Raw genomic sequence first — 23,658 nt, 5'->3', positions numbered from 1 at the left:
CAAAGACATAATTTGTATCATATATTTGACCTTAGTTGAATATCCGCCTATCCAACTACTTACTGTTTGCATCATCAAATTCCTTTCTCAAGTGCTTGGCCTCTGCTCCCCCACCGAGACTTGAGTCTCACTATCCCGCAAAAAGTTTTGCTCACCAATATGTAGCGACAATACTTTATCAAAAGCACAAGGGACACCAGTGTTCTCAAGGTCAGTAAATCTAGAGAGCTTGTTACGTTGACTCTACTCCAACAACAAGCGCCAAACTATTGTTAAAGTTTTTTAAAAATGATTTCATATTTCCTGGTAAAGAAAATGTCACTGAAATGATTATGCCATCATTTATTTGTTTGTTTATTTATTCTAGTGTTTATTTTTGAGAGAGAGCTCGAGCGAGATGGGGAGGGGCAGAGAGAGAGGGAGACACAGAATCTGAGGCAGGCTCCAGGCTCCGAGCCGTCAGCATGGGCAGCCCCATGCAGGGCTCGAACTCACAAACTGTGAGATCATGACGTGAGCCAAAGTTGGATGCTTAACCGACTAAGCCACCCAGGTGCCCTGATTATACTGTTACTTAAATTCATTTACAAGTTCGACAGCTTCCTGGATTTACCTCTTCCAAGAGTGTTGGTTAAACAAACAAGAGTTAGACATGTGTGCAATTAGTACGGATTTTTGGAGAGGTTTTGCTTTGAGATCACACTTTGATTATCCCTAAAAGATGACTGAGTCCTTAATATGGAACTGAGAAAGTATTTGTCCATGGCTAACCTTGGGGTTCCAAATAGCCATGTAGTAGCCAAAGCTTCCTTATCCCAGCTGGAGCTCTGGAAACTTCTATCTAGATTCCTTGGATCTGCCTAATGCCTTCTCCATGTTGTGGCTATTGTCATCACTTTATTTTATTTTATTTTATTTTATTTTATTTTATTTTATTTTATTTATTATTTTAAAGTTTATTTATTTTGAGAGAAAGAGAGAGAGAACTCCAGAGAGACAGGGAGGGAGAGAGAGAGAATCCCCAAACAGGATCCGCACTGTTAGTGTAGAGTCTGATGTGGGGCTCAAACTCACAAACCGTGATGTCGTGACCTGAGCCGAAACCAAAAGTCAGACACTCAACTGACTGAGTCATCCATGCACCCCTACTGTCATCACTTTATTTTTATTTTATTTATTTATTTATTATTTTTTAAAACGTTTATTTATATTTTAGAAAGAGAGAGAGAGAGAGAGCGTGCATGAGCCAGCAGGGGAGGGCCAGACACAGAATCTGAAGAATCGGAGCTGTCAGCACAGAGCCTGACGTGGGGCTTGAACTCACAAACTGCGAGATCATGACCTGAGCCAAAGTCAGATACTTAACTGACTGAGCCACCCGGGCACCCCTGTCATCGCTTTAAAACATGCATCTGAGTCTGTTTTTTTTTTTTTTCTTTAATGTTTATTTATTTATTTTGAGAAAGAGACACAGTGTGAGTGGGGGAGGGGCAGAGAGAGTTGGAGAGAGAGAATCCTAAGCAGGCTCTGCACTGTCAGCACAGAGCCCCCACACGGGACTCGAACACACAAACCCTGAGATCACGACCTGAGCCCTAACCAAGAGTCCGATGCCTAACCGACTGAGCCCTCAGGGACACCATCTAAGTCTCCTTTAAGCACTCTTGAAATTAACACTCTGCAATGGCTTTGCAGTCACAGTTCTGTAACCGGCCAGGAAAGCCTAGAGCCCAGGCTCTGCGCCCCTCTGGCACTCACCTCGTCCCCTCTCTCCCTGGCTCTCTGTGCTTCTTCAACTGTCTCCAGTGAGCCTAGCTCCTGCCACCCGAGCCAGTCCCCTGCCTGGAATGGCCAAAAGACTTTACAGATCTGAGATGTACTTTTATTTGCTCAGACAAGACTTCCTTCCCTGTCCACCTTGATGAGGGTGCCCTTCTTGTTGGTGGCTTCACCACAATTATGATTAAAGATTTAAATTCTGTGAGGGGGCAGTTGTTAAACATCTGCTTTTACTCTTTAGTCTATAAATTTCACTTGGGCACAACAGCCTCTACCTTGTTGTTCTTTGTGGTCTGAATGCCTACTTAGAACACAACAGGCACTCACAGCATTGTAGCACCAAGAGTAAGAGCTCAGTACAGTCAAGATTCTGAATTTTAGAAAACTGCTAATTTGGGGGAAATAGCTACAAGCTTCATTTCCTTAATCTATAAAGAAGGGATGATAAAAGTACCACTTTTATAAGACTATCATGAAGATTAAACATACATGTATACTGATTAGACTGTTAGTTACATGTGGAAAAGTCTCCATGTATTTGAAGGGTGTGTAGGTGATGATTTTATGTCAAATCGTAAACTTCCTCTGTGGTTTTTTTCCCCTGCACTCCTAGGATCTCCTATGTGTTTTATTACAGGGAAAGAATACACTAGTTTGGCCAAAAAATGGATATGATTCTTGTGACAGCTGTGGTGTCTAATGCAGATTCTAAACACATGTTTTGATTTATGCTTTGTCCCTTGCAAATTTCAGTTATGTGACTCAGCATGTGTAAGTGCAGTCATTTTCTGGGACACTGACAGTATCGAGTCAGGATATGCCAGTCTGAGATGCCATAGTCACCAAAGAGGTGCCTCTCTATGCAGCCTCCTGGCACTGTGCCAGCCACCCTTTCCCATTCTATACCCTCCCCTTTACATATGACAAGAAATTCTTGACAGATGAGTCTTAGCCAGAGTATATTAAATTGTGTGTCTTGAAAGTACCCCTATTCCTATAGGACCTACTCCAGTGCTTGGAGGACAGAGAAGGTACGCCTAACCATTCAGCAACTATTTATTGAGTATTGGTTCTGTGTAAGCACAATGAGACAAATCCACTGTCGTCGGGCAGTTGGGTTCCTGCCCAAGTTCATTTGGAAACCAAATTAATCTTCACATTCTCTGTGCTTTTTACTTTCTGTGAATACCCCCAAGGCTGTCTTTACAACTCACGTCGTTCTCTTCCTCCTCTGGGATGTCTTCTCTGTCCTCAGCTTTCTATGATCGTTGCTGTCTTTGAGGTTCAATAACACTGTGCCCCACCATTCATGTGGCGCTTAGGGTCTGTGACGGTACGCCGTCAACCTCCATGTACACGTGATTATATCCACACCGTGGAGGCATACGGAAGTGCTCTTGGGAATTAGAATAACCAGTGAGCTATTTGCCATTTGACCTTGGGTACCTTAGTTAATTATTTCTGGTACTGATCTCCTTCATGTGCAAAATGGGCATACTAATATCTAAGTCATAAACTATTATGTGGATAGATGAGATAATGTGTGTCTTGTTCAGTAATGTCTTGTCACATAGCAGGGAATCAATAAATATTAATCCTCGTCCCCATGTACACACTCAGTACCTCCCCCCCCCCATAGTACTGGATAGTACGCGTCAGATAAAATAATAGATATCATTTAATTGACTGTGTGAATAAATGGAGAATAATTGATTAACAAATACGATTACGCTGGTCATACTGCACCATGAGACAGTACTGGCTCTTGTACTGGACAGCTTTGGGTTCATCCCCCTGCCCCCCAAAATCACTCACGACCTCAGGAAGTTATTAACTTTTCAAACACTGGGACTTCTTATCTGTAAAACAGAGGAAACGTGGAGTCTATCTTCAGGGCTATGATGAGAATCCAGTGAGATAACCATACAGAAAACACTGAGCGTAGTGCTTGGCAAAAAATAAGTAGAGATGACTTCTATTAATGTTACTCACATAAATGTATTAAAGTCTCAGGAGGCCAAGGAAAAAGTTCTTGGGATTAAATATGACTTTACACATGCCATTGAGTGTCTTGGTATATGTAATTCCTATGCGAATGAAGAATTCTATTTTTCCATATAGGATATGGGTCATGATTGAAAATATTAAGCCATTATCTATGCCCAGCACTTTACAAATAATAACATCTGCTAACCCTTTTCTTTGGAACTGGTATTGAGTTAAAGTCTTTCATGTTCTCTCACAACTCAATAACAGAGGTACTTAACAATAGCTCCGTTTTACAGATGGGCAAAGTGTGGATCAGAGTGATTAGTTAACTTGTCTTTGGACATAATGATAGCAACAGAGTTAGGAACCAAACATAAAGACTTCAGGGCCCGTGCTGAAGGGCGGTGCTATACAACTCTACTTCATCTACAGCTTTTGTCTTCATGACAGCATATGGGTTAGTCAAGAATGAGTGTCTCCATGTTTAAAAAAAAAAAAGAAAAAAAAAGAAAAAGAAATAGCTAGAATCGACGATAAATGACTTCCCCAGGATCACGTAGTTAATCAGTAGTGGTGCTGGCTCTGAACTTCTGTTGACTTATGCTACCATGAGCATTCTCTCCCCAGCAATTCCACGTTACTGCTCGGTCAATAAGAGAAGGGGTAATTATACCTATGAAGGCCCTTTAAAATTTATTTCATTTTATTATTTTAAGTTTATTTATTGATTTTGAGAGAGAGAGCTCAGGGGAGGGGCAGAGACCGAGAGAGAGAAAGAGAAGCCCTACGCGGGGCTCAAACTCGAGGGCCGTGAGATCACAGACCTGAGCCGAAATCAGGAGTCAGATGCTTAACTGACTGAGCCCCCCAGGCGCCCCATTAGTTTATTTTATTTTTACTGTTTAAGTTCGATTGGCATACGATGGTCTATTAGTTTCAGAGGCTCAACATGCTGATTAGATAATCCTGCACATTGTTCAGTGTTCACCGCAGTAGGTGAGTTGCAGCTGGCTCCACAAGATGGCACCGGGACGATGGACCCCCAAAGGTGTGAAACTGGTCAGCCTCATGAAAGAAAGCTCAGGTGCAGACAAAGGAAAGGCCTCTCCTTACAGGGGATGGCAGCTTCTCAAAATTTCCCATTCTACTAAATACAGACGGAGCAGTGTTTTGTTGAGGCTTGGGTAACTCAGCGTGGCGGGGCAGGGCTTCGCTGATGGGAATTAGATTGCGTAGGGCCAAGTGGATTGGGTAGGGCCAAGAGGATGCTACCGCAAGGGGCTGTGGCTGTGGAACAGCCTGCCAACACACCTGTCAACAGATTTGTCAGACAAATACCAACCAGGCTGGCAAACCTGGCTTTCCTCTCTGCCAGTCTGGTTTTGACTCAGAACTCGGGGAGCCTGTTTTACATACACACCTACGTGCCTGCTCTGTCCTGACATGGTCCGGGTCACCCCCTGCCCCCCCCCCCTTGCTGGTTCGGCCGCTCCCTCTCTGCACTTCTGGACGCCTAGATTTTTGCTTTAGTTTCTCTGCTTACTTTAAACCTGTACACAACTCTGGCCTTGCCTCCTGTACAAAGCCCCGAGAATCCCCTGACATCAGGAGTCTCCCTGACCGGGCAATCTCGTCGAGGCTTCCTCATCTGTATCTCTAGGGAGATAACACAAGGAAGTGTGAAGAGTTGGATTTTGGATTCAGATGACTCTGGGCTGAAGACCCAGATTTGCTCCTAATTCTTGATATTTGGCCCAAGCCAGCGTGCACGTCTTCGGAGGCTCTTTAAAATAGGGTAAGCATAGGACCTTTATCCCAGAGATGTGGGCAGGGATAAACGGCTTGGGCCATGCCTTTGATAAATGCCCCAGAAGTTAGTAAGTGCCCAATGATGTTATTACTACCTTCGTTGGCTTGAGATTCCCCGGCATATTTGAAATTCCGTGTAAATCCAGGATGAGGACCATGTTTTCCTGTTTCATGGCCTATCTTCTGCCTCTAACACAGAAGAGGTGCAGGGTACATTTTTGTAAATGAACGCCTTGGAACTTTAAGGGCGTCGTTCGAAAACCTCTTTGGCAAGGATCTCAAAGACACTCCTAGAAGAGTCTAGTCCTCTGAGTTCCCAAGTCCTTGCACAAAGTAGGCTTAAGGTGGAACGGAAAAGTTCCAGGTTAAAAGTGTCTCCCCTCTGGAAGCTACCAGTGTTTGGATTCCCGAGCACGTAATACCAAATCAAACTAAAAATATTAAGTTCACATGATTTATGAGAGTGATAGTGACGTATCTTGAGGCTTCTGCCAAAAACAAATTATAAATTAAAAAAGAATGCTTGTAAATAAAGCACCGAGGACCAGAAAATCCAACCTGATTAGGAAATGCAACGTTGTGATTTAATTTTAATAGAATTCCATTCAGCTTAAGGCAAACAGTGTGGGCAGATCCTGTCGAGGAGAATGAAGATGTGTGTAGGTGTAGAGCCCTTATTTGAATGAAAGGTATGCATTTGATTAGGGAAGCAGAAGCAAGGTATGGGAAACTCGGAGCTATAGCTAGGGAAGTCGGGATTCGGTGGAATAAAATAAAAAGCAGTAGGGACACGGTAAGTTCTGGTGCAGCGGTATTTCACGGTGAAAACACCCTTGGAGAGAGGAATAGGGAAGATGAATCAGTGGGAAAACTTGTACTTGAAGATGTTAAGGAGGAAGCAATAAAGCTTTTGCAGAGAAAAGCTAATGCAGTCGGTTAAGCGTCTGACTCTTGATTTTAGCCCAGGTCACGATCCCATGCTTCGTGAAATTGAGCCCCTCATGGGGGTCTGTGCTGACAGAGGGATTCTGTCTCTCCCTCTCTCTCTGCCCTACCCTGAGCTCGCAAGCGCTCTCTCTCTCTCTCTCTCTTCCCCCCCGCAAAAAATAAACTTAAAAAAAAAAAAAGGAAATACTACATTGGATCAGCGTTTTGGAAATACAGTTTTGATCCTAGTTTAGGATTAGACTAACTCATAGATACGTCACTTCAGCTCTCTCTGTGCGTAATACTCACAGCGGAAAGCAGAGGGCTGGATTCCATTAGTTTCCTGCAACATACGAATCCTACGAGACAATTTTAGATAAAACATGGAGGAACTTTAAAATTGTTAATAGTTGTGGTTTTTCTTTTTTTTTTTTAAATTTTTTTTTAAACGTTTATTTATTTTTGGGGTAGAGAGAGACAGAGCATGAACGGGGGAGGGGCAGAGAGAGAGGGAGACACAGAATCGGAAACAGGCTCCAGGCTCCGAGCCATCAGCCCAGAGCCTGACGCGGGGCTCGAACTCACGGACCGCGAGATCGTGACCTGGCTGAAGTCGGACGCTTAACCGACTGCGCCACCCAGGCGCCCCAGTTGTGGTTTTTCTTAATGGCCTTGTTTATGTCGGGTTACACTAGCTATGCATTGGCAGAATGATACAATCTTTAAAAAGAATCTTGACTTTTGCTTCTAGCCACAGCGTCTGGAATTACCATTCTGCCACAAAAAACCAGAACACTGGAACCCAAGTCATAACAGTTTTGAGACACTGGACATCGGGCCGCACAGGACTGTTATCACTGAAGGGAAGGACACAGATGAGGTATTCTCTATGCAAACTTACTTTTCTGCCTACTGATCATTTCTAGATCACAGCAAAGGTAGAGGAACTCCAAGAAAGCTCAGTGGGGGTGGGGTAAAGCCACGGATGCCAGGGAGGCTACTGTGGTTGGAGAAGAACATGGGCCAGGTGCTTTGGGATCTGCACGCCCTGGGTTCTGCTCACACAGACCGTCATCCCTGGAAAACCACTTCCCAGGTGAGGAGGTGACACTCATCAAGAAGATGTATGACCACCTGACTCCCCTCCACAGCCTGCCTGGGGCCCCAGGCCGTCTGCATGGGTATCTCTTTGGAAGGCTCACTCTGATGCCCAAGTAGGACAGTCCAGAGCCCGGTAGCCTTTGAGGGGCCCCTCTGATGCCCCCTGGTGCTGGGGCTTCTGCCTGAGCCCCTCCCTGCAGCCACTGGGCAGCTTTTTCAACACCCTGGAGCCCTCTCCCAAGATATGGACCCAATGGAAACAGTAACGCCTTTGGCAACGACAACAACAATAACAACAACAAAGGAAAGAAAGAAAGAAAGAAGAAAGAAAGAAAGAAAGGAAGGGAAGAAAAGGAAAAGAAAAGAAAAAAGAAAGGAGAAGACAAAAAACTCAGGGGTCTAGCTGACTAGTGGAGGCAGAGACTGGAATTCAAGGAGAAGGACAATAAAACCTGTGAGTGCAAGCCAGAGAAAGAGCTTCTGAAATAGAGGATGGCATCTCACGGAGCTCTGGCTGAATAATAATGTGCCCATGCTAAAGGCAGAATCCCACAAGAGTAGACAGAGTAAAACTTTCAGAGAAGGAACAAGTGCCAGGAAACTCTAAGCAAAACAGCTTCTAGAGTGCACACGGTACCCGTAGGGATTCATTGAAATTCTCGCAGGCCAGCATGAGAGACCTTTCAGAACACCGCGGGGGTTGGGGGTGGGGGGACGGGAATTCAGTAGAGACTTCAGAAAATAGACGTGTCAGTGGCAGGGCAGAATTTCCTTAGAGGAGAGATTGCTCTAGACTGGCCCTTAGGTGATGAAAAACAAAAAAAGCGTGTCTCGAAATAATCAGACTTAGCTGCAAACAAACTGACTGCCAAAAAATTCCTAACCCCGTCTAAAGGAATAAAAGTTAGCACTCAGTGCCTGGCAATCCAATAGCCTGGCATCCAATAGCAAATGATTCAGCATGCAATAAGGCAGGAAAATATAACCCACAGCCAGGAGAGAATCATTCCATAAAACAAACTTATAAAAGGAAAGATAATTGCGTGAACAGAAAGTATGTTGAAATAGGTCCTGAATGATGCTTACCGTGTTCAAGGATTTAAAGGAAAACATAAAAAGGGGTGCCTGGGTGGCTCAGTCGGTCGAGCGTCTGACTTCGGCTCAGGTCATGATCTCACAGTTCATGAGTTTGAGCCCCCCGTAGGGCTCTGTGCTGACAGCTCGGAGCCTGGAGCCTGCTTCACATTTTGTGTCTCCCTCTCTCTCTGCTCCTCCCCTGCTCATGCTCCATCTCTCTCTCCCTCTAAAAAAATAAATAGGGGCGCCTGGGTGGCGCAGTCGGTTAAGCGTCCGGCTTCAACCAGGTCACGATCTTGCGGTCCGTGAGTTCGAGCCCCGCGTCAGGCTCTGGGCTGATGGCTCGGAGCCTGGAGCCTGTTTCCGATTCTGTGTCTCCCTCTCTCTCTGCCCCTCCCCCGTTCATGCTCTGTCTCTCTCTCTCTCCCAAAAATAAATTAAAACGTTGAAAAAAAAATTAAAAAAAAAATAAATAAATAAACATTAAAATGAAGAGAAAGACATAACATAAAGAAAGGAAAAACAGAAGATATAAAAGAGACCCAAATGGGATATCTACAGATGGAGAATAGTAGTCTCCAAAATAGACAATGCACCAGCCAGGATTATGGCAGACCAGACACTGTGTAAGAGAGAATTTGTGGGTATGAGGACACCCACAGACACTATTTGAAATGAAGCACACAGAGGGAGCACAGCTTCACTGACTTGCGGGTCAACAGCAGGTGTCTAACATACAAATTAGACACCCAGGTAAGTGAAGGTACCAACGATACTCGGACAAATGATGAACAAAACGTTTCTAGATTTGATGAAAACTGTAAATCTGCAGATCCACGAAGCCTGTTGAATTCCAAGCAGAATATACTACAAAACCACCTCAGAGTTCAAGGAACTCAAATTGCCAACACTCCATTGGTAAAAAGAAAATCTCAAAGCAGACAAAGAGAAAAAAAAGACAGTCCAAAGACACGAATATAAGACATCACAGACTCATCAGCAACTGCATGCCAGAAGGTAATGAACAGCATTTAAAAGGACCGAGGGAGTAAGAGCAAATTAGGAAGCACGTCAGTCTAAGGTTCTCTTGTCCGAAAAAAACAAGTCTTTTAGAAATGAAGGCAAAATGCCTTCACTGATCAGCCCAGCCGGAGACTCTGGGGGCCTCTCAAACTTTTCCCAAGGATCCGCACCCACCATTTCTCTCCCTCTCTCCCCTGGGGGGGGGTGGGGGTGAGGCCCCCAGGGACATACAAGTCAAAACCATGATGAGATATGCTCAACTCCTGTTGGTGGCTATAACAAAAGCAATACTAATAACAAAACAAAACAAAAGAGAAGTGTTGGCCAGGATGTGGAGAAACTGGCCCCTAGCACATTGCTCGTGGGAATATAAAGTGGCACAACCTCTGTAGAAAACGGTATGGAAGTTCCTCAAAAAACTAAAAACAGAACTACTGTATGATCCAGCAATCACACTTCTGGTATCTATTCAAAAGCATTGACATTAGGGTCTTGAAAAGATACACAGACGTCCATGGTCATCCCGATAGTATTCACAATAGCTAAGGTATGGAAACAACTTAAATGTCCGTTGACAGGCGAATGGGCACAGAAGACGGACTTCATACGTAGATATAATGGCGTATAATTCAGCCTAAATGATGGCAAAACAAAGACTCTTTCAGACAAACACTGAGAATCCATCGCTAGCAGATGGATCTGCCAAACAAATTTGAACGAAGTTCACCAGAACAAGAAAAATAAGGAAACTCTGTCAGCCCAGAGCCCGACGCGGGGCTTGAACACATGAGCCGTGAGATCATGACCTGAGTCGAAGTTGGACGCTCAACTGACTGAGCCACCCAGGCGCCCCTCAAGCTTTTAACCAAAGAGACAAAACGATAGTCACAATAATAATAATAATAATAATAACGATTTGTTATTACCATTAATAGTAGTTTACTATTGCTGATAAGAAATTTCCACAAACTTGGTGGTTTCAAAGAATATACATTTATTTTGTCACTCTGGCTGTGGGTCTGGGTATGGCACAGCTAGTCCCCTGCAGCTCAGGGTGTCTCCCGGGGCTGCAAATGAGGGGTGGCCAGCCTTCTCTCTCAACTGGAAGATTTACTGGGGGATTCGCGGGCTTTTGAGTTCATCCAGGATGTAGATGTAATTGATCTCACAGCTGTATGATTGAGAATCTGGTTGTTTGCTGGTTATCTGCTATAGGCACAGATCCTAGAGGTCATGTAGGCTTCCTCCACATATCTGTCCTCTTCATCAAACCAACAAGGGAGATCTCTTCTCCAGTCTGCTTGATGGATTCTCCTATAATATGATGCAATCAGGAGTTGACGTCCTTTGCCATAAACGTGATCCAAACAAGGGTGTGACGCCCTTACCTTTGCCAATTCTGTTGGCCAGAACCAAGTCTCAAGGGCGTCCCACGCTCAAGGGTAGAGGGTTACACCAACACACGGGCACTAGGAGGCGAAAATCATTGGAGCGGTCACCTTAGGGTCTGGGTGCCACAGTATTATTTTAAGAATCCACTTGCTTAGAGAAAGGGAAGCTATTTAATTTTGCAAACATCCGTCCATCAGTGTAATAAGGTCTTGGTAAATTTCCTGCGGTGCGTCCTGTCCGAGGTAAAAATCCACATGATTGTAGTGTGGAATCAACTTATAGTAAATAAGCCTGGGAATTTGGGGCAGTAAATTCTCAACGTCCTTGAGGTCAGCCACACGGTCGTGTCCTCCGCTCCACACAGCTGTGGGCACTTGCATCTTGGTCACGTTGTACAAGGGAGGTGTGAGCTAAGTATGATTAGAGATGGAGAGAAAAAACCAGATTTCGCAGAAAACCACATCGGGGGAGTAACCTTATCGATTGTTAAGCAAGTTCTTCAAATGCTAAAAGTACGCAGTTAGAATGCACTTAATGATTTCCAAACATTAAAATGTTAGAAGGGCTTGAGAGCACTTCTGTGCAATGGTATGAACTGTGAATAAAGAAAAAGATAACCGTGATCTTTCTGATTTGCACATTGGGGGAAATAGGAAAGAATCCTCGAGGAAGGGGGCTCTTATTTCTATGGGGGACCATCTTTCTTTCTTTAAAAAAACTTTTTTTAAGTATATTTATTTTGAGTAGGGGGGATGGTCACAGAGAGAGAGAGAGAGAGAGAGAGAGAGAGAGAGAATCCCAAGCAGGCTCCATACTGTCAGCACAAAGCCTGACATGAGACTCGATTCCATGAACCATGAGATCATGACCTGAGCTGAAATCAAGAGTTGGTTGTTTAACTGTCTGAACCACCCAAGGCACCCTTATGGGTGACCATCTTTCTAGTAGGGCTTGGCACTTGGAGTATGTCCTTTTGAAACAATATATATGTGTGTGTGTGTGTATATATATATGTTTGTATATATATATATATATACACATATATATATATGTGTATATATATATATGTATAGGATAAATGTAAATACCTCTTCTCTGGTGCAGAAATCTGGGCTTGGGGGGATTATTGACACTTGAGCAGACTCTTTGGGGAGCATTGAGACCAATGGATGAAAACAGTTGAAGTATGACGTGAACAAGGAGCCAGCCTGTTCCAGAGAACGTGATGTCTCTTCCTTTCTCTCTGCGATCCAACAAATCCCATCCCCCAGCTCCTCAGTGGCCCCGGATGACCCGGTCTGGCCAATCAGTCCTTCATCCCTCTGGCCTCAGTGACTGGATGAGAGATGGGCACGTGGCTAAAACCGGGCCAGAGTTCTCTCTGGAACTTTCTGCCAGTGCTCCTGAGAAAAATACTGGCTTTTTCTTCGGGTTTGTGGTGGAAAGAACGATACGAGTTGAGCACACGCAGTCACGATCTTACTATTTTTGAAATAGCCTGAGAAGGGAAAGAGCATTTGTGAGCAGAACTGGGAGAGAGAGGGAGGGGCGCAGAGAGAAGGAGAGCCCGGAGGACAGCGTTCCGGTTCCCAGCCATTGTGAGTTGATCACCACCCTGTTCAGTACAGTAAAGCAGTAAATAGATTTTTTTTAAACCTAATGTCACGTTGTCTCCTGCCATGCACAACTGAGAGAATACGGACTGCCGCCATATTCCAGGGACCGAATTCTGTTTTCCCCAAATTTGGATGTTGAAACCTTAACCTCCAATTTGACTGTATGAGGAAGTAAGGCTGTTAGGAGGTAATTGGGGTTAAATGCAGTCATAAGGGCCAGGTCCTAATTAAGTAGGACTGGCAGTCTATAGGAAGGGGAAGAGAGAGATCTCTCTCTCTCTCCAAGCGCACTCGCAGAAGAAAGGGTACGTGAGCACGTGACAAGAAGGTGACTGTCTACAAGCCAGAAAGGGGCTCCTCCCCAGAGCCCCACCAGCTGGACACTGACCTTGGACATCCAGCTTCCAGAATGTGAGAAATAGATTTCTGTGGTTTAAGCCACTCAGTCTATGGTCATTCTTCTTCTTCTTTTTTTTTTTTTTTTATGGCATCCTGCGCAGATTTCTACACTTGGCAGCAAGGTTAGGAAGGTTAGGAAGAAAAGGTAACGTGGACAAAGACGCAGATCCTTGGGAAACTGTAACCTTGGCCAGGGAGAGGTTTCCTAAATTAGTAATGTACCCGATGACTTGGTTTGGGGGGGGGCTGACTTGGGGACTGTGCACCTTCAGTTCTCTCTGCAGGGCGATATACAAGCAGAGATCACAGGCTCGATCATTACAGAAGTTACTGTTAGTCGATGGGTTGGTGTCCGGGTCTTAGAGTTACTGAATATCTTAAGTATGTCGCCTGTCCCCTATCTTGCTGGGAGACTGTGGCCCTGGGCTTAGGAGCAAGTGATAAAGGAGGAGGTGAGAAGGCAGCGACAAGGCAGGGAGGCCAGTGAGCACAGATCAGGGCTCACAATGGTGCTTTAAGGGCTGGGGAGAGCCCGCGCAACGCCCCAAAGGCCAAGAGCAAACTGGGGCAAGAGGAGGCATGCTTTTCCCGACTCTGGGTTTCTCAGCGGGATAATACAAAGCATAAATACTTAGATGCACAGATGGAGAAAGTTAAAGAGTAGAAAGACAGCTGTAAATATTAGCAAGCTTCGTGGCAGGAGAGTGGGGTTGAGGAGCCCCTGAAATCAGAACACATTTACCGCAATGATTTAGGATGCTGTGGAGGATGAAAGGAAGCTCAGAAGAAGGCAGAGCCAAAAATGAATATGCAAATCAGGATGCAAATGAGACATGCTGACTTTGGGCCAAGATGTTTTTTACTTAGTAATGAAGGTTTGGTGATTACACTGATAATTATGCCCGTCTTATTTATGGTCATTGCTCATAGTTGTGACCAAGGTTATTGCTTTTTACACATACATGTTGTTCACCCTCAGCTTGTTTGGGGTTTTCCTTTTCTTTCCCAAGGTCCCAAGCAAACGATTCATGTGTGAACTTGAATCACCATGTATCCTGAAGATGGGAAAGATCATCCCTGTGACACAGCTCTCATCCAAGTTGACGTTTAACTCTCACAAGGTAAACTCCTCATCCAAGACTCTTTCCTTTTAGCAACTATCCACTCTTGCTAGGGTAAGAAATTGGTTACTCACAAGACAAATTGGGACTTTGACATAGTATGTGGGTCTGTGTGTGGCAAGCAGCCTAGGAGAAAACTATAGCAGTTTGGGAGGAAAATCAGATTCTTCACTCCAGCTGAAATTATGTATCTTCTCTATCGCAGTTACTACGGTGGCACTGAAAATCTGCTTTTTTGAAAAATTTCCAAATTCCCATACCCCTTATTTGAAAAACTCATGTATCTTTGATGGCCACTTGTGTAACCTGAGTTCCCTCTATCAGCAGGAAGCCAAAATCATGTATGGATTTTCTTATAAACACTGGGAAAAATAACAACAAATAAAACACCACGTATTTCCATTCAGTAGAGAACTTTGGTTTTAAAAGTTTTCATAGATTATGTCAAGAAATATCTTGACATACCACTCTCTGGCAGATATCAGTACTTCTTCCTAAAAGTGATATTTCTGTCTAGTGTATCTTTAATGATATATATACGTATACATATACATATATATACATATATATACATACATACACACACACACACACACACACACATATGTTAAATGAGCAGTAATTGTCATTCCAAAGAACTAATAGGGCAGCGTTAGTTCATTTTATAATAGATGGGTAAGAAATGAGAGCATATGTTCCAGAAACAAAGATTACATATCTTTAATTCTCCTTTTAAAATTTTTTCTTCAACGTTTATTTATTTTTGGGACAGAGAGAGACAGAGCATGAACGGGGGAGGGGCAGAGAGAGAGGGAGACACAGAATCGGAAACAGGCTCCAGGCTCCGAGCCATCAGCCCAGAGCCCGACGCGGGGCTCGAACTCACGCGAGATCACGCGAGATCTCGTGAGATCGTGACCTGGCTGAAGTCGGACGCTTAACCGACTGTGCCACCCAGGCGCCCCTAATTCTCCTTTTAAAATATGGTCTTGGGGTGCCTGGACAGCTCAGTCAGTTAAGTGCCTGACTCTTGATTTCGGCACAGGTCACGATCTCATGGCTTGTGAGTTCGAGCCCAAAGTCCGGCTTTGCGCTGACAGTGTGGAGCCTGCTTGGGATTCTCTTTCCATCTCTCCCTCTGCCTCTCTCTCTCTCTCTCTCTCTCTCTCAAAATAAGTAAATAAATGTTAAGAAAAACATGGTTTTAATTAAGTGCTGAGAGTGTCTACTTTTTTTGATGTTTATTTATTTATTTTGAGAGAGAGAGAGAGAGAGAGAGAGAGAGAGAGAGAGAGAACTGGGGAGGGGCAGAAAGAGAAAGAGAATTCCAAGCTGCTACCTCGGGGCCCGACATAGGGTTCCGTCTCACTAACTGTTAGATCATGACCTGAGCTGAAAGAGTTGAATGCTTAGTCGACTGAGCAACCCAGGTACCCCAAGAGTTTCTACTTTTTGAGAAGGAATAAGTAGGGCTATAAAATCCAGGAACCCCTGAGTCATATCCTGGTTCATTACTAAGCTAAATAATTTTGACAATTTACCTAACCTCTCTGAGCCTCTGCAAACGTGGAGGCAATCATATTTACCTTGTAAGGTCATTGTAAGGATCAAAACTAATATGGAAACACTAAATTTTTTTTAAAAAAGGGGTGCCTGGGTGGCTCAGTCAGTTGAAGGTCCGACTTTGGCTGTGGTCATGATCTCATGGTTCGTGGGTTCGAGCCTCGTGTCGGGCTGTGTGCTGACGGCTCAGAGCCTAGATCCTGCTTCAGATTCTGTGTGTGTGTCTCTCTCTCTGCCCCTCCCAGTTGTCTCTCTCTCAAAATATAAAACATTAAAAAATTTAGAAATAATGGTATGGAACATGGTAAGAAACCAGTAAGTGGAATCTGATCTATATAAAATATGTGGCATAGTGTTGGAACCTAGCAGGTACTTAGTGAGTGGAGACTGATGACCACGGTCATCCATGTACCTGGTGAAAGTGCATCATGTTCTCATCAGGGTTTCCCCAGTCAAAAGCTTGGAACAGACCAGAATTAGCAGCCTATGATAAAATAGAAATAAAAACACATTACGATGATATAAGAAAACAACACGCATTTAAAGACCGTAAACAGAGGCACGCCTGGGTGGCTCAGTCAGTTGAGTGTCCGACTTCAGCTCAGGTCATGGTCTCATGGTTTGTGTGTTCAAGTCCCAAGCCGGGCTCTGGGCTGACAGCTCAGAGCCTGGAACCTGCTTCGGATTCTGTCTCCCTCTCTCTCTGCACCCCCCCCCCCCACTCTCTCTCTCTCTGTCTCAAAAAATAAGTAAACATTAAAATAAATAAAGACAGTAAACAGAAAATATACAAAGAGGATGACATTACATCCTACTCTTTAGGCACAAGAGCTAAAGTCCAGTAAAGATTAATAAGCCGGATAATAAGACTGATACAAGTCGATAGAGTAATTCACAGAACTGACTGACCGTCTTTTACTCTCCTCTATACCTCTCCAGTGAAAATTCTCAGATAGCAATGTGTTTATTTTTTTAAGTTTATTTGTTTATTGAGAGGGAGAGGGAGGGAGAGAATGAGTAGGGGAGGGGCAGAGAGAGAGAGAGAGAGAGAGAGAGAGAGAGAGAATCCCAAGCAGGCTCCGTGCTGTCAGCGCAGACCCCGACACGGGGCTGGAACTCATGAACTGTGAGATCATGACCATGACGTGAGCTGAAACCAAGTCAGACGCAGAACCGACTGCACCATGACGTGAGCTGAAACCAAGTCAGACGCAGAACCGACTGCACCACCGAGGCGCCCTGACGACAACGTCTTCAGGTGTTATAACACTCTACAGAGGAACGTCTACAAGGATGCTGCGATTGAATGATTCTTGACCATCTTAGCTTCAGGAATTGTCATAATTTTTTTGAAAGAGGCACCAGCTGTTCATCGACATTGAAAAGTGACTGATGTTTTCCTACACAGCTGTGTCCAGTATCCCTGTCAGGGTGTCGTCACTACATTCCCTGTTCTTGAACACTTTTTGTTGCTCCTGAAGGGAACGTGCACGCGGAGTAGCTTCAGCGCTTCCCGTGTGAGGGGCTCTGTCCCTCCAGCAGCCAGCCGTGTCGTCAGGAGCGGGGCCACATGCTGAGTGTCTGAGACACCGGGCACGCCACTTGGACATTTTCATGTTCAGACTTCCGCTATGAGAATGGAAATGGCCATACACCTGCACGCCTGGGGCTTCCTTCTTCTGTGACTTGCCACCCACGCTGGACCGAGGAAGGAGGTCACGTTCACGTTCACCTCACACGTTCCAGTAGACGATTCTCAGTCTGTCCCACGGTTTTTGTTTTTGTTTTTGTTTTTTTTCCTGAACTTGAATCTCAGAGATTTTTTTTCACACTCATTGATTTAATCCTGATGCTTCGTTTAAAATTATTCCCATCATGCTCTCTATTGACAGAGGCGGTCCACCGCGGTCGGTTTTCAGCAATGGGAAGCAGCAGCGTGGGCTCCTTAGGTACCTGGGTTCTAGCAGCAAACAGACCTGGTCTCAGTCCAGGCTTAACGGATTATTGAATGTGTCATCCACGGCAAGTTACGTATCTCCCCTAATTCCCGTCTGTGAAATGGGAATGATAACATTCTCCTCGTAGTGAAGATTCAACTGGGTGATGCGTTAAACAGGGTGCTAGGGTGTAGCACCTAGAAATGCTCAACAAACCTCTTTTTACTAACATTACTACTCTCGTCATCGTCGTCACCCTTGCCGTAGCCGTCCGCATAACTTATGACCAAGTGTCTCACCTCATCCCCCTCCCCACCCCCCTGACTTATTTCTGTCCTCAAGAGGACTTTCTGCCACAGGAGAAGAGATCTTTTTAAGAGCAGTGAGCTGTGAGACACGTAAGGGACAGGCCAGGACATTTGTGGCATAAGGGGTATCGATGCCTTCGTGGAAAGACTGTTAAGAGAATTCAGTGAGACTGAAGGAAATCACACGTACAAACAGCAAGGACACATAGTAAGTGCTCAGGGAAAGTGAAATTGGAGTTGTGTTACCCACCACAGACCCTCTCTGTCTCCTCACCGGGGGGAGACATTCTGTCCTGAGCATCTTTCTTCCGGCAGGAACTTGAGGGCTTATCTCCTGGGCGTGGAACTCTTCAAAGGAGTTCAGAAGTCCTCAACTAGTGTTTCAGGCTATCTACAGCAGTGATTCTCAACCGTAAAGCATGGAGCAAACTTATCGGGGTGGAGGTGAAAGTGTAAACTCGTAGGGATCTCGGATATGTCAAAACTTTGGGAAGACCCTTCTCTCTCCCCCCCTCCCCCCATACACACACACACACTCATCACACTTGGTTCAGAAAGCTGGGCCAATTGAATATGACTTCTCCCTGAACTTGCTGAATATTGAGCAATACGGTAGCACACACACAAATTTAAACTGAGAGTGAAAACAGAAACCGTTAATCTATTTTCATCTCTATCTCATACTTCACTTGCGCAGAGTAGAGCATTATTTCCACACTCTGAAATGGCCCATTCGCCAATAGGAGGATGCGCAGATCTTTCCGGAATAGCTCTATCATGTTATATAAGGTTCTGTTAGAACGGGTGGTTTCCCAAAAGAGGAAGTACAAACCTTCCCTAGAAAAGGCAGTTGGGAGTAATCCAAAAATCAGAGTTCAGTCCGAATAGGTGGGAACCAGGCCCAAACACCAGAAACCGAGGACACAGAGAACAGAAGAGAGAACGGGGAATGAACACGAGTTGATGCTGATTTCGGAAGCATCCACCTGACAGAGGCAGGTGCCCGAAAAACCCCGCGATGGGCTCTGGGAGTCCTCCTCAGGGCTCTCGGGGCGATGTGTGTGCATCAGACCAGGAGTAGGGAGCACGTACCTGGGCCCAGTGCAGCATGGTCTGCACAGATGTTCCCGCGGAGCTCTGTGCCAAATAAACGTCCAAGCGACTCTGCAAAGTGGAGATTATTTCTCACCGGGAGGCTAATCATTTGACCACACCGCAAGTAAACTTGAATATTCTCTTTCTCTCTCTGGGGAATGAACATGGACCATGCCCGCTTTAAGAACTTTCTCCTCCCGTAGCTCTGTTCTGTCCTGTACAGTTTTCATAAAGCCCACAGAGGCCATCCCGCCGGTCAAAGACACGAACATGCCTTTTCTCTCCCGCCTCACCTCAGATGGCCCAAGAGCACAGGGGGGTTGAGGGTGTGAGAGCCCCAGTGACCTTCGTCACCCTGTGTTAAGTCCCAAAGGACATTCTGAGAGAGTTGTTCATCGTGAGACATTGAGAAAAGATCTAAATGTTTCCTTTGCCTTCTGATTTTAAAAACACAGTGAGTATTCCACAGGGCTCTCTGAAAGTTTGTGGAACATAATCCATCCAGGATTGTAACCTCCACTGACATTTAGACTTTTTTCCGGATGAAAAAAAAGAAACAACTTGATAGTTTTCATTGCCATTTTTTTTTTTTTTTTTTACATTTTAGTATACAAAACGGTTATTTTGCCACCAAAGTGAGCACAGAAAGAGCATGGAGCTTTTAAAAAAAACACTACCCCTCATGAGCTAGCCAAACCTACTGAATCAATATCAAAATCTCCAGGGTTGACTCCTGGACATGTGTATTCCTTCAAAGTTCCACAAACTCTACTCAGACATCCCAGGATATCCTCCACTAAAATAGACATCCTTGCAGAGATTCCATAGGCCGGCCCCCAACAGTTAAAAAAAAGGGGGGGGGCAATTTGACTGTATAAATGTACAACAAGGGCCCTCAGTGAATGTTCTAGAAGGTCCTGTTAGGAAGTCTTCCTCTGGCAAACTCTTAAGCCATGTCGAGAAGATGCTTTTGAAATTATCCCTCTTGTGTTTGCTTACAGCTCCTTGCCAGCTCTGCCTACATGATAGGCTACCATCTAAGCGACAGGCCCGTGCAATCCCCTTGGTAAATGGAGAAAACAGAAAAGGAGTGTGAAAAGGCAGGGGTTAAGGCATGCTTTGCATAAACGGCTATTTATACATCTCGTCTGAAAGCAAGAAAAGTGTTTAATCAGTGCTCTCCAGTAACAGAGGGAGACTAGGCTCTGGGCGGAAATCTGTGCGATAGTCGGAGACCATTTTCAACTATGTCCTGCTTCTGGTTTCAAAGATACCTCCTCTCTGGCTGGGGAGTGAACAGTAGCTTTCCGTCTTCCACCTCCCCCCTAGTCAGCTCACGGTGACTAAAGAAGAAAAGGATTTCAGCTGGAGAGGACTCCCCAAGAAACCCAACTGATCCCTCTCAGCGTCCCTTCAACTGTGAATCTGTAGCTATCATTGGAAAGCCATCCCTTAATCCCAATGGATTAAAGAAGTCAGTGGTTCACAAAATGACTATTTCTAGATCACCTATGAAAGTGGAAAATTGGTTTAAAAATTACAGATGCTTGGGCATACTGAAATTCTACTTCAGGAGGTCTGAGATAGGCAGACCTCAGGCACAGCGAGATAAATTTCAAAACCATAGTCTTCATGTCAGTGGAGGACCTTTCCAATGGCAGCGCTTTGGCCAACGGCAAGGGTTGGTGAGAATGTTCGGTGGCAAAGCCTTCTCAAATCCTCCTACTAAAGCAGGTGGAACCGCCTCCCGCCCCCCAGCTTCAGTCGGAAGCCATCAACATACAATTTCAAATCAGGAGACAAAAAGGAGACCTTGAGATGTGGCTTTCGTGCAATTCAGAGCACATTCTCCTCTCCTCTGTGCAACAAAATAATTGCTTTTCTGGATCCGACTACTTACACGTACCATGTTTAAGTTTTTTGGGTCAAATCCACTCAAAGTAAACAGGAAGTTGCTGCAGAGATGACGGAATAGCTTCCGGTTGCATACCTTGGTGGCAATGAATTGGTCAAAAAAGGTATGAGGGTAGAACATCTTGTCACCAAATAACGCCTGCAAGATCAATTTGAGATGCCATCAGATTTCATGGATGTGGATGTCAAAAGTGGAAAGTGAGTGGTCATTCAGCCAAGGATCGGACAGAGGTGATATCTGCTCAGTGCTAGTCCTCAGTAAAATGGAAAGGCCTGGTACATTTTGTTTTTGGTTCTCCCAACCCACCTTTGTGGTCTTCTCAACACATCTCATGATTCCCTTTCCCAAGGTCCTCTACTTGGGGTGTTTTTCAGAATGCCCTCTGAGAAATTAGCCACCGTAGGAAATTGATAAGGCTTTGGAGTCACAGATACCTTGGTTTGATTCTGGACTCTGTCTTTGCACCTTAAGGAAGTATTTAATTTCTATTATCCTGAACTTTCTCGATGATAAAATAAAAAATTAACATGCTATGTTGTGAAGGACTGTTGTCAAGATAATAAGTCATGTTTAAAAGGTACCTACTGAATCTTCTAGAACCTAGTAAACATTCCCCAAACAATAGCTATTATTACAAGTAGTGAATGATATAGACTTAATGAGCCATTCCTTCCAGAATCTTTTAGTAAACACTTCCAGAGGCAAAACTTAATCGCCCTAAAATGAATTTTTACTAGTGAAATTTCAGGCAATGTTGCCAGTGAGTTGAACTTACTTTTTGAACTCTAGGAATCCCTTCAAATTAGAACATACATTCATATCAAACTCCTGTGCATATAAGACAAATCTTACCTTTGCTTCACAAAAACTAGTTTTATAATCTTAGGATAATGAACTAGATATGAGGATGAAAAAGTATCTTTTAATTCTTTTGGAAACATCCATTTACAGTAAAACAAAACAAAACAAAACAAAACAAAACAAACCTCGCTTATCTTTTTCCTGGAATCCTTTATTGACTGGTGATTACAACAATCAATTAGATTAGATTAGAACAATAATAACTAGCATTTATTTTTATTGCGTTAGTGCACGATAAGATCTCAGGCTATCTTTGGTAAACTTGATCCGGTGAATTCCTCCTGGGTAGAGTTGGTTGAATTCTGAATTTGAAAAGTGGTTATTTTATATGATCAAAGGTAATCTTCATTTAATGGAATATTTGATATCCCATGGAATATTAATGAATCTATGACACACCGTGACTTTATCTACCCCTTCCTATGGGAGTGGGGGAGGGAGGAAGGGAAAAAAAAAAGAGGCTATAATTGTTAAGCTAGTTCAAATCATATTTCTTTAGGTCGGGAAGGCAATAATTAACCATGGCAGACATTATCTAATTCATTCTGGCCTCTTATTCATTTTGTCTCAATCACTGGGACACTTGAACAATATATTAGATAATTTATTAAGCCACTTATCAAATTGTAACTCTTCCTGTGTAACTGTCTACATGGTAATTAGTAGTAGCCACAGACACATAGAGAGAACTTTTGTTTTGTTTTGTTTTTAAAGAATGGCTTCTTGGGGCGCCTGGGTGGCGCAGTCGGTTAAGTGTCCGACTTCAGCCAGCTCACGATCTCGCGGTCCGTGAGTTCGAGCCCCGCGTCGGGCTCTGGGCTGATGGCTCAGAGCCTGGAGCCTGTTTCCGATTCTGTGTCTCTCTCTCTCTCTGCCCCTTCCCCGTTCATGCTGTGTCTCTCTCTGTCCCAAAAATAAATAAACGTTGAAAAAAAAAATTAAAAAAAAAAAAAGAATGGCTTCTTTAAAAAAAAAAAAAAAAAGACTTTATTTTTAAGTAATATTTACACCCGGGGCACCCGGGTGGGCTCGGTCGGTTAAGCATCCAACTCTTGATTTTGCTCAGTCGTGCTCTCGCATTTGTGAGTTCAAGCCCCGCATTGGACTCTGTGCTGACAACGACTCTCTCTCCCTCTCTATCTGCCCCTTCCCTGCTTGCTCTCTATTTCTCAATCAAAATAAAGAAAAATAAACTTAAAACAAAGTAATATGTACACATGGGGCTCAAACTTAAACCCTGAGATCAAGGGTCACGCGTTCTACCGACTGAGCCAGCCAGGTGCCCCTGAACTTACCTCTGAAAAGAACGTTTTCATCTATTCTGTTCTCAAGTGCAATAATCTAAATGGAGTGGCTGGCACATGAATAAGTAGTGAAGGTAGGAAGCAGGGTCTGGTTTTCACCAGTGAACATTTTTCTTTTTCTTTTTAACATTAAAAAATTTTTTTATAGTGTATTTGTTTATCTGGAGAGAGACAGCAACAGTGCGACCAGTGCAGAGCCCAATGGGGAGCTCAAACTCACAAAACCCGATCGCGACCCGAGCTGAAATTAAGAGTCCACTGCTTACCCGACTGAGCCACCCAGGCCTCCCCTAACGTTTTTCGTTTTCAACGACCAATATCTTCATCATCCACCCTTGGCAGAAACTCCGTATGAAAAGGAAGTACCAGTTCAGAGAAGTGAGCAACCGTGGAAGCATGATGTGAAGAAAGAGGTTAGGGGCACCTGGGTGACTCAGTCGGC

The 23,658-nt window shown here is 44.3% G+C and overlaps 1 protein-coding gene and 1 long non-coding RNA gene across 9 annotated transcripts in view; one reads left to right on the top strand and one right to left on the bottom strand.

Annotated features, from left to right (window-relative positions):
• Window positions 1-10,678: 10,678 nt before the first annotated feature.
• Window positions 10,679-23,658, bottom strand: part of LIPK (lipase family member K) — a 49,359-nt gene continuing 36,379 nt past the window's right edge. For 5 of the 7 annotated variants that reach the window (XM_040454248.1, XM_040454247.1, XM_040454245.1 and 2 more), the window contains 4 exons: window positions 21,043-21,189; window positions 19,134-19,205; window positions 16,209-16,280; window positions 10,679-11,507 (listed from right to left, as the gene is read on the bottom strand). In XM_040454248.1, coding sequence (XP_040310182.1) covers window positions 11,268-11,507; window positions 16,209-16,280; window positions 19,134-19,205; window positions 21,043-21,189 — 531 coding nt within the window. In that variant the 3' untranslated portion in view covers window positions 10,679-11,267. The remainder of the gene's footprint in view (window positions 11,508-16,208; window positions 16,281-19,133; window positions 19,206-21,042; window positions 21,190-23,658) is intronic. The other 2 variants (XM_040454251.1, XM_040454250.1) reach the window with 2 other exon arrangements.
• On the top strand, window positions 12,159-22,637 carry LOC121016578 (uncharacterized). 2 transcript variants are annotated; one of them, XR_005784369.1, is made up of 2 exons: window positions 12,159-14,233; window positions 20,138-22,637. It is a non-coding gene; the product is annotated as an uncharacterized LOC121016578 (long non-coding RNA). The 2 variants fall into 2 exon arrangements; XR_005784370.1 differs by having other exon boundaries at window positions 17,278-22,637.

This window comes from Herpailurus yagouaroundi, unplaced genomic scaffold (assembly GCF_014898765.1).
Source record: "Herpailurus yagouaroundi ecotype Mexico unplaced genomic scaffold, PumYag 211, whole genome shotgun sequence".
Taxonomy (NCBI): domain Eukaryota; kingdom Metazoa; phylum Chordata; class Mammalia; order Carnivora; family Felidae; genus Herpailurus; species Herpailurus yagouaroundi.
The sequence above is the reverse complement of the archived record's forward strand: the minus strand, read 5'-3'. Positions and strand labels throughout refer to the sequence as shown.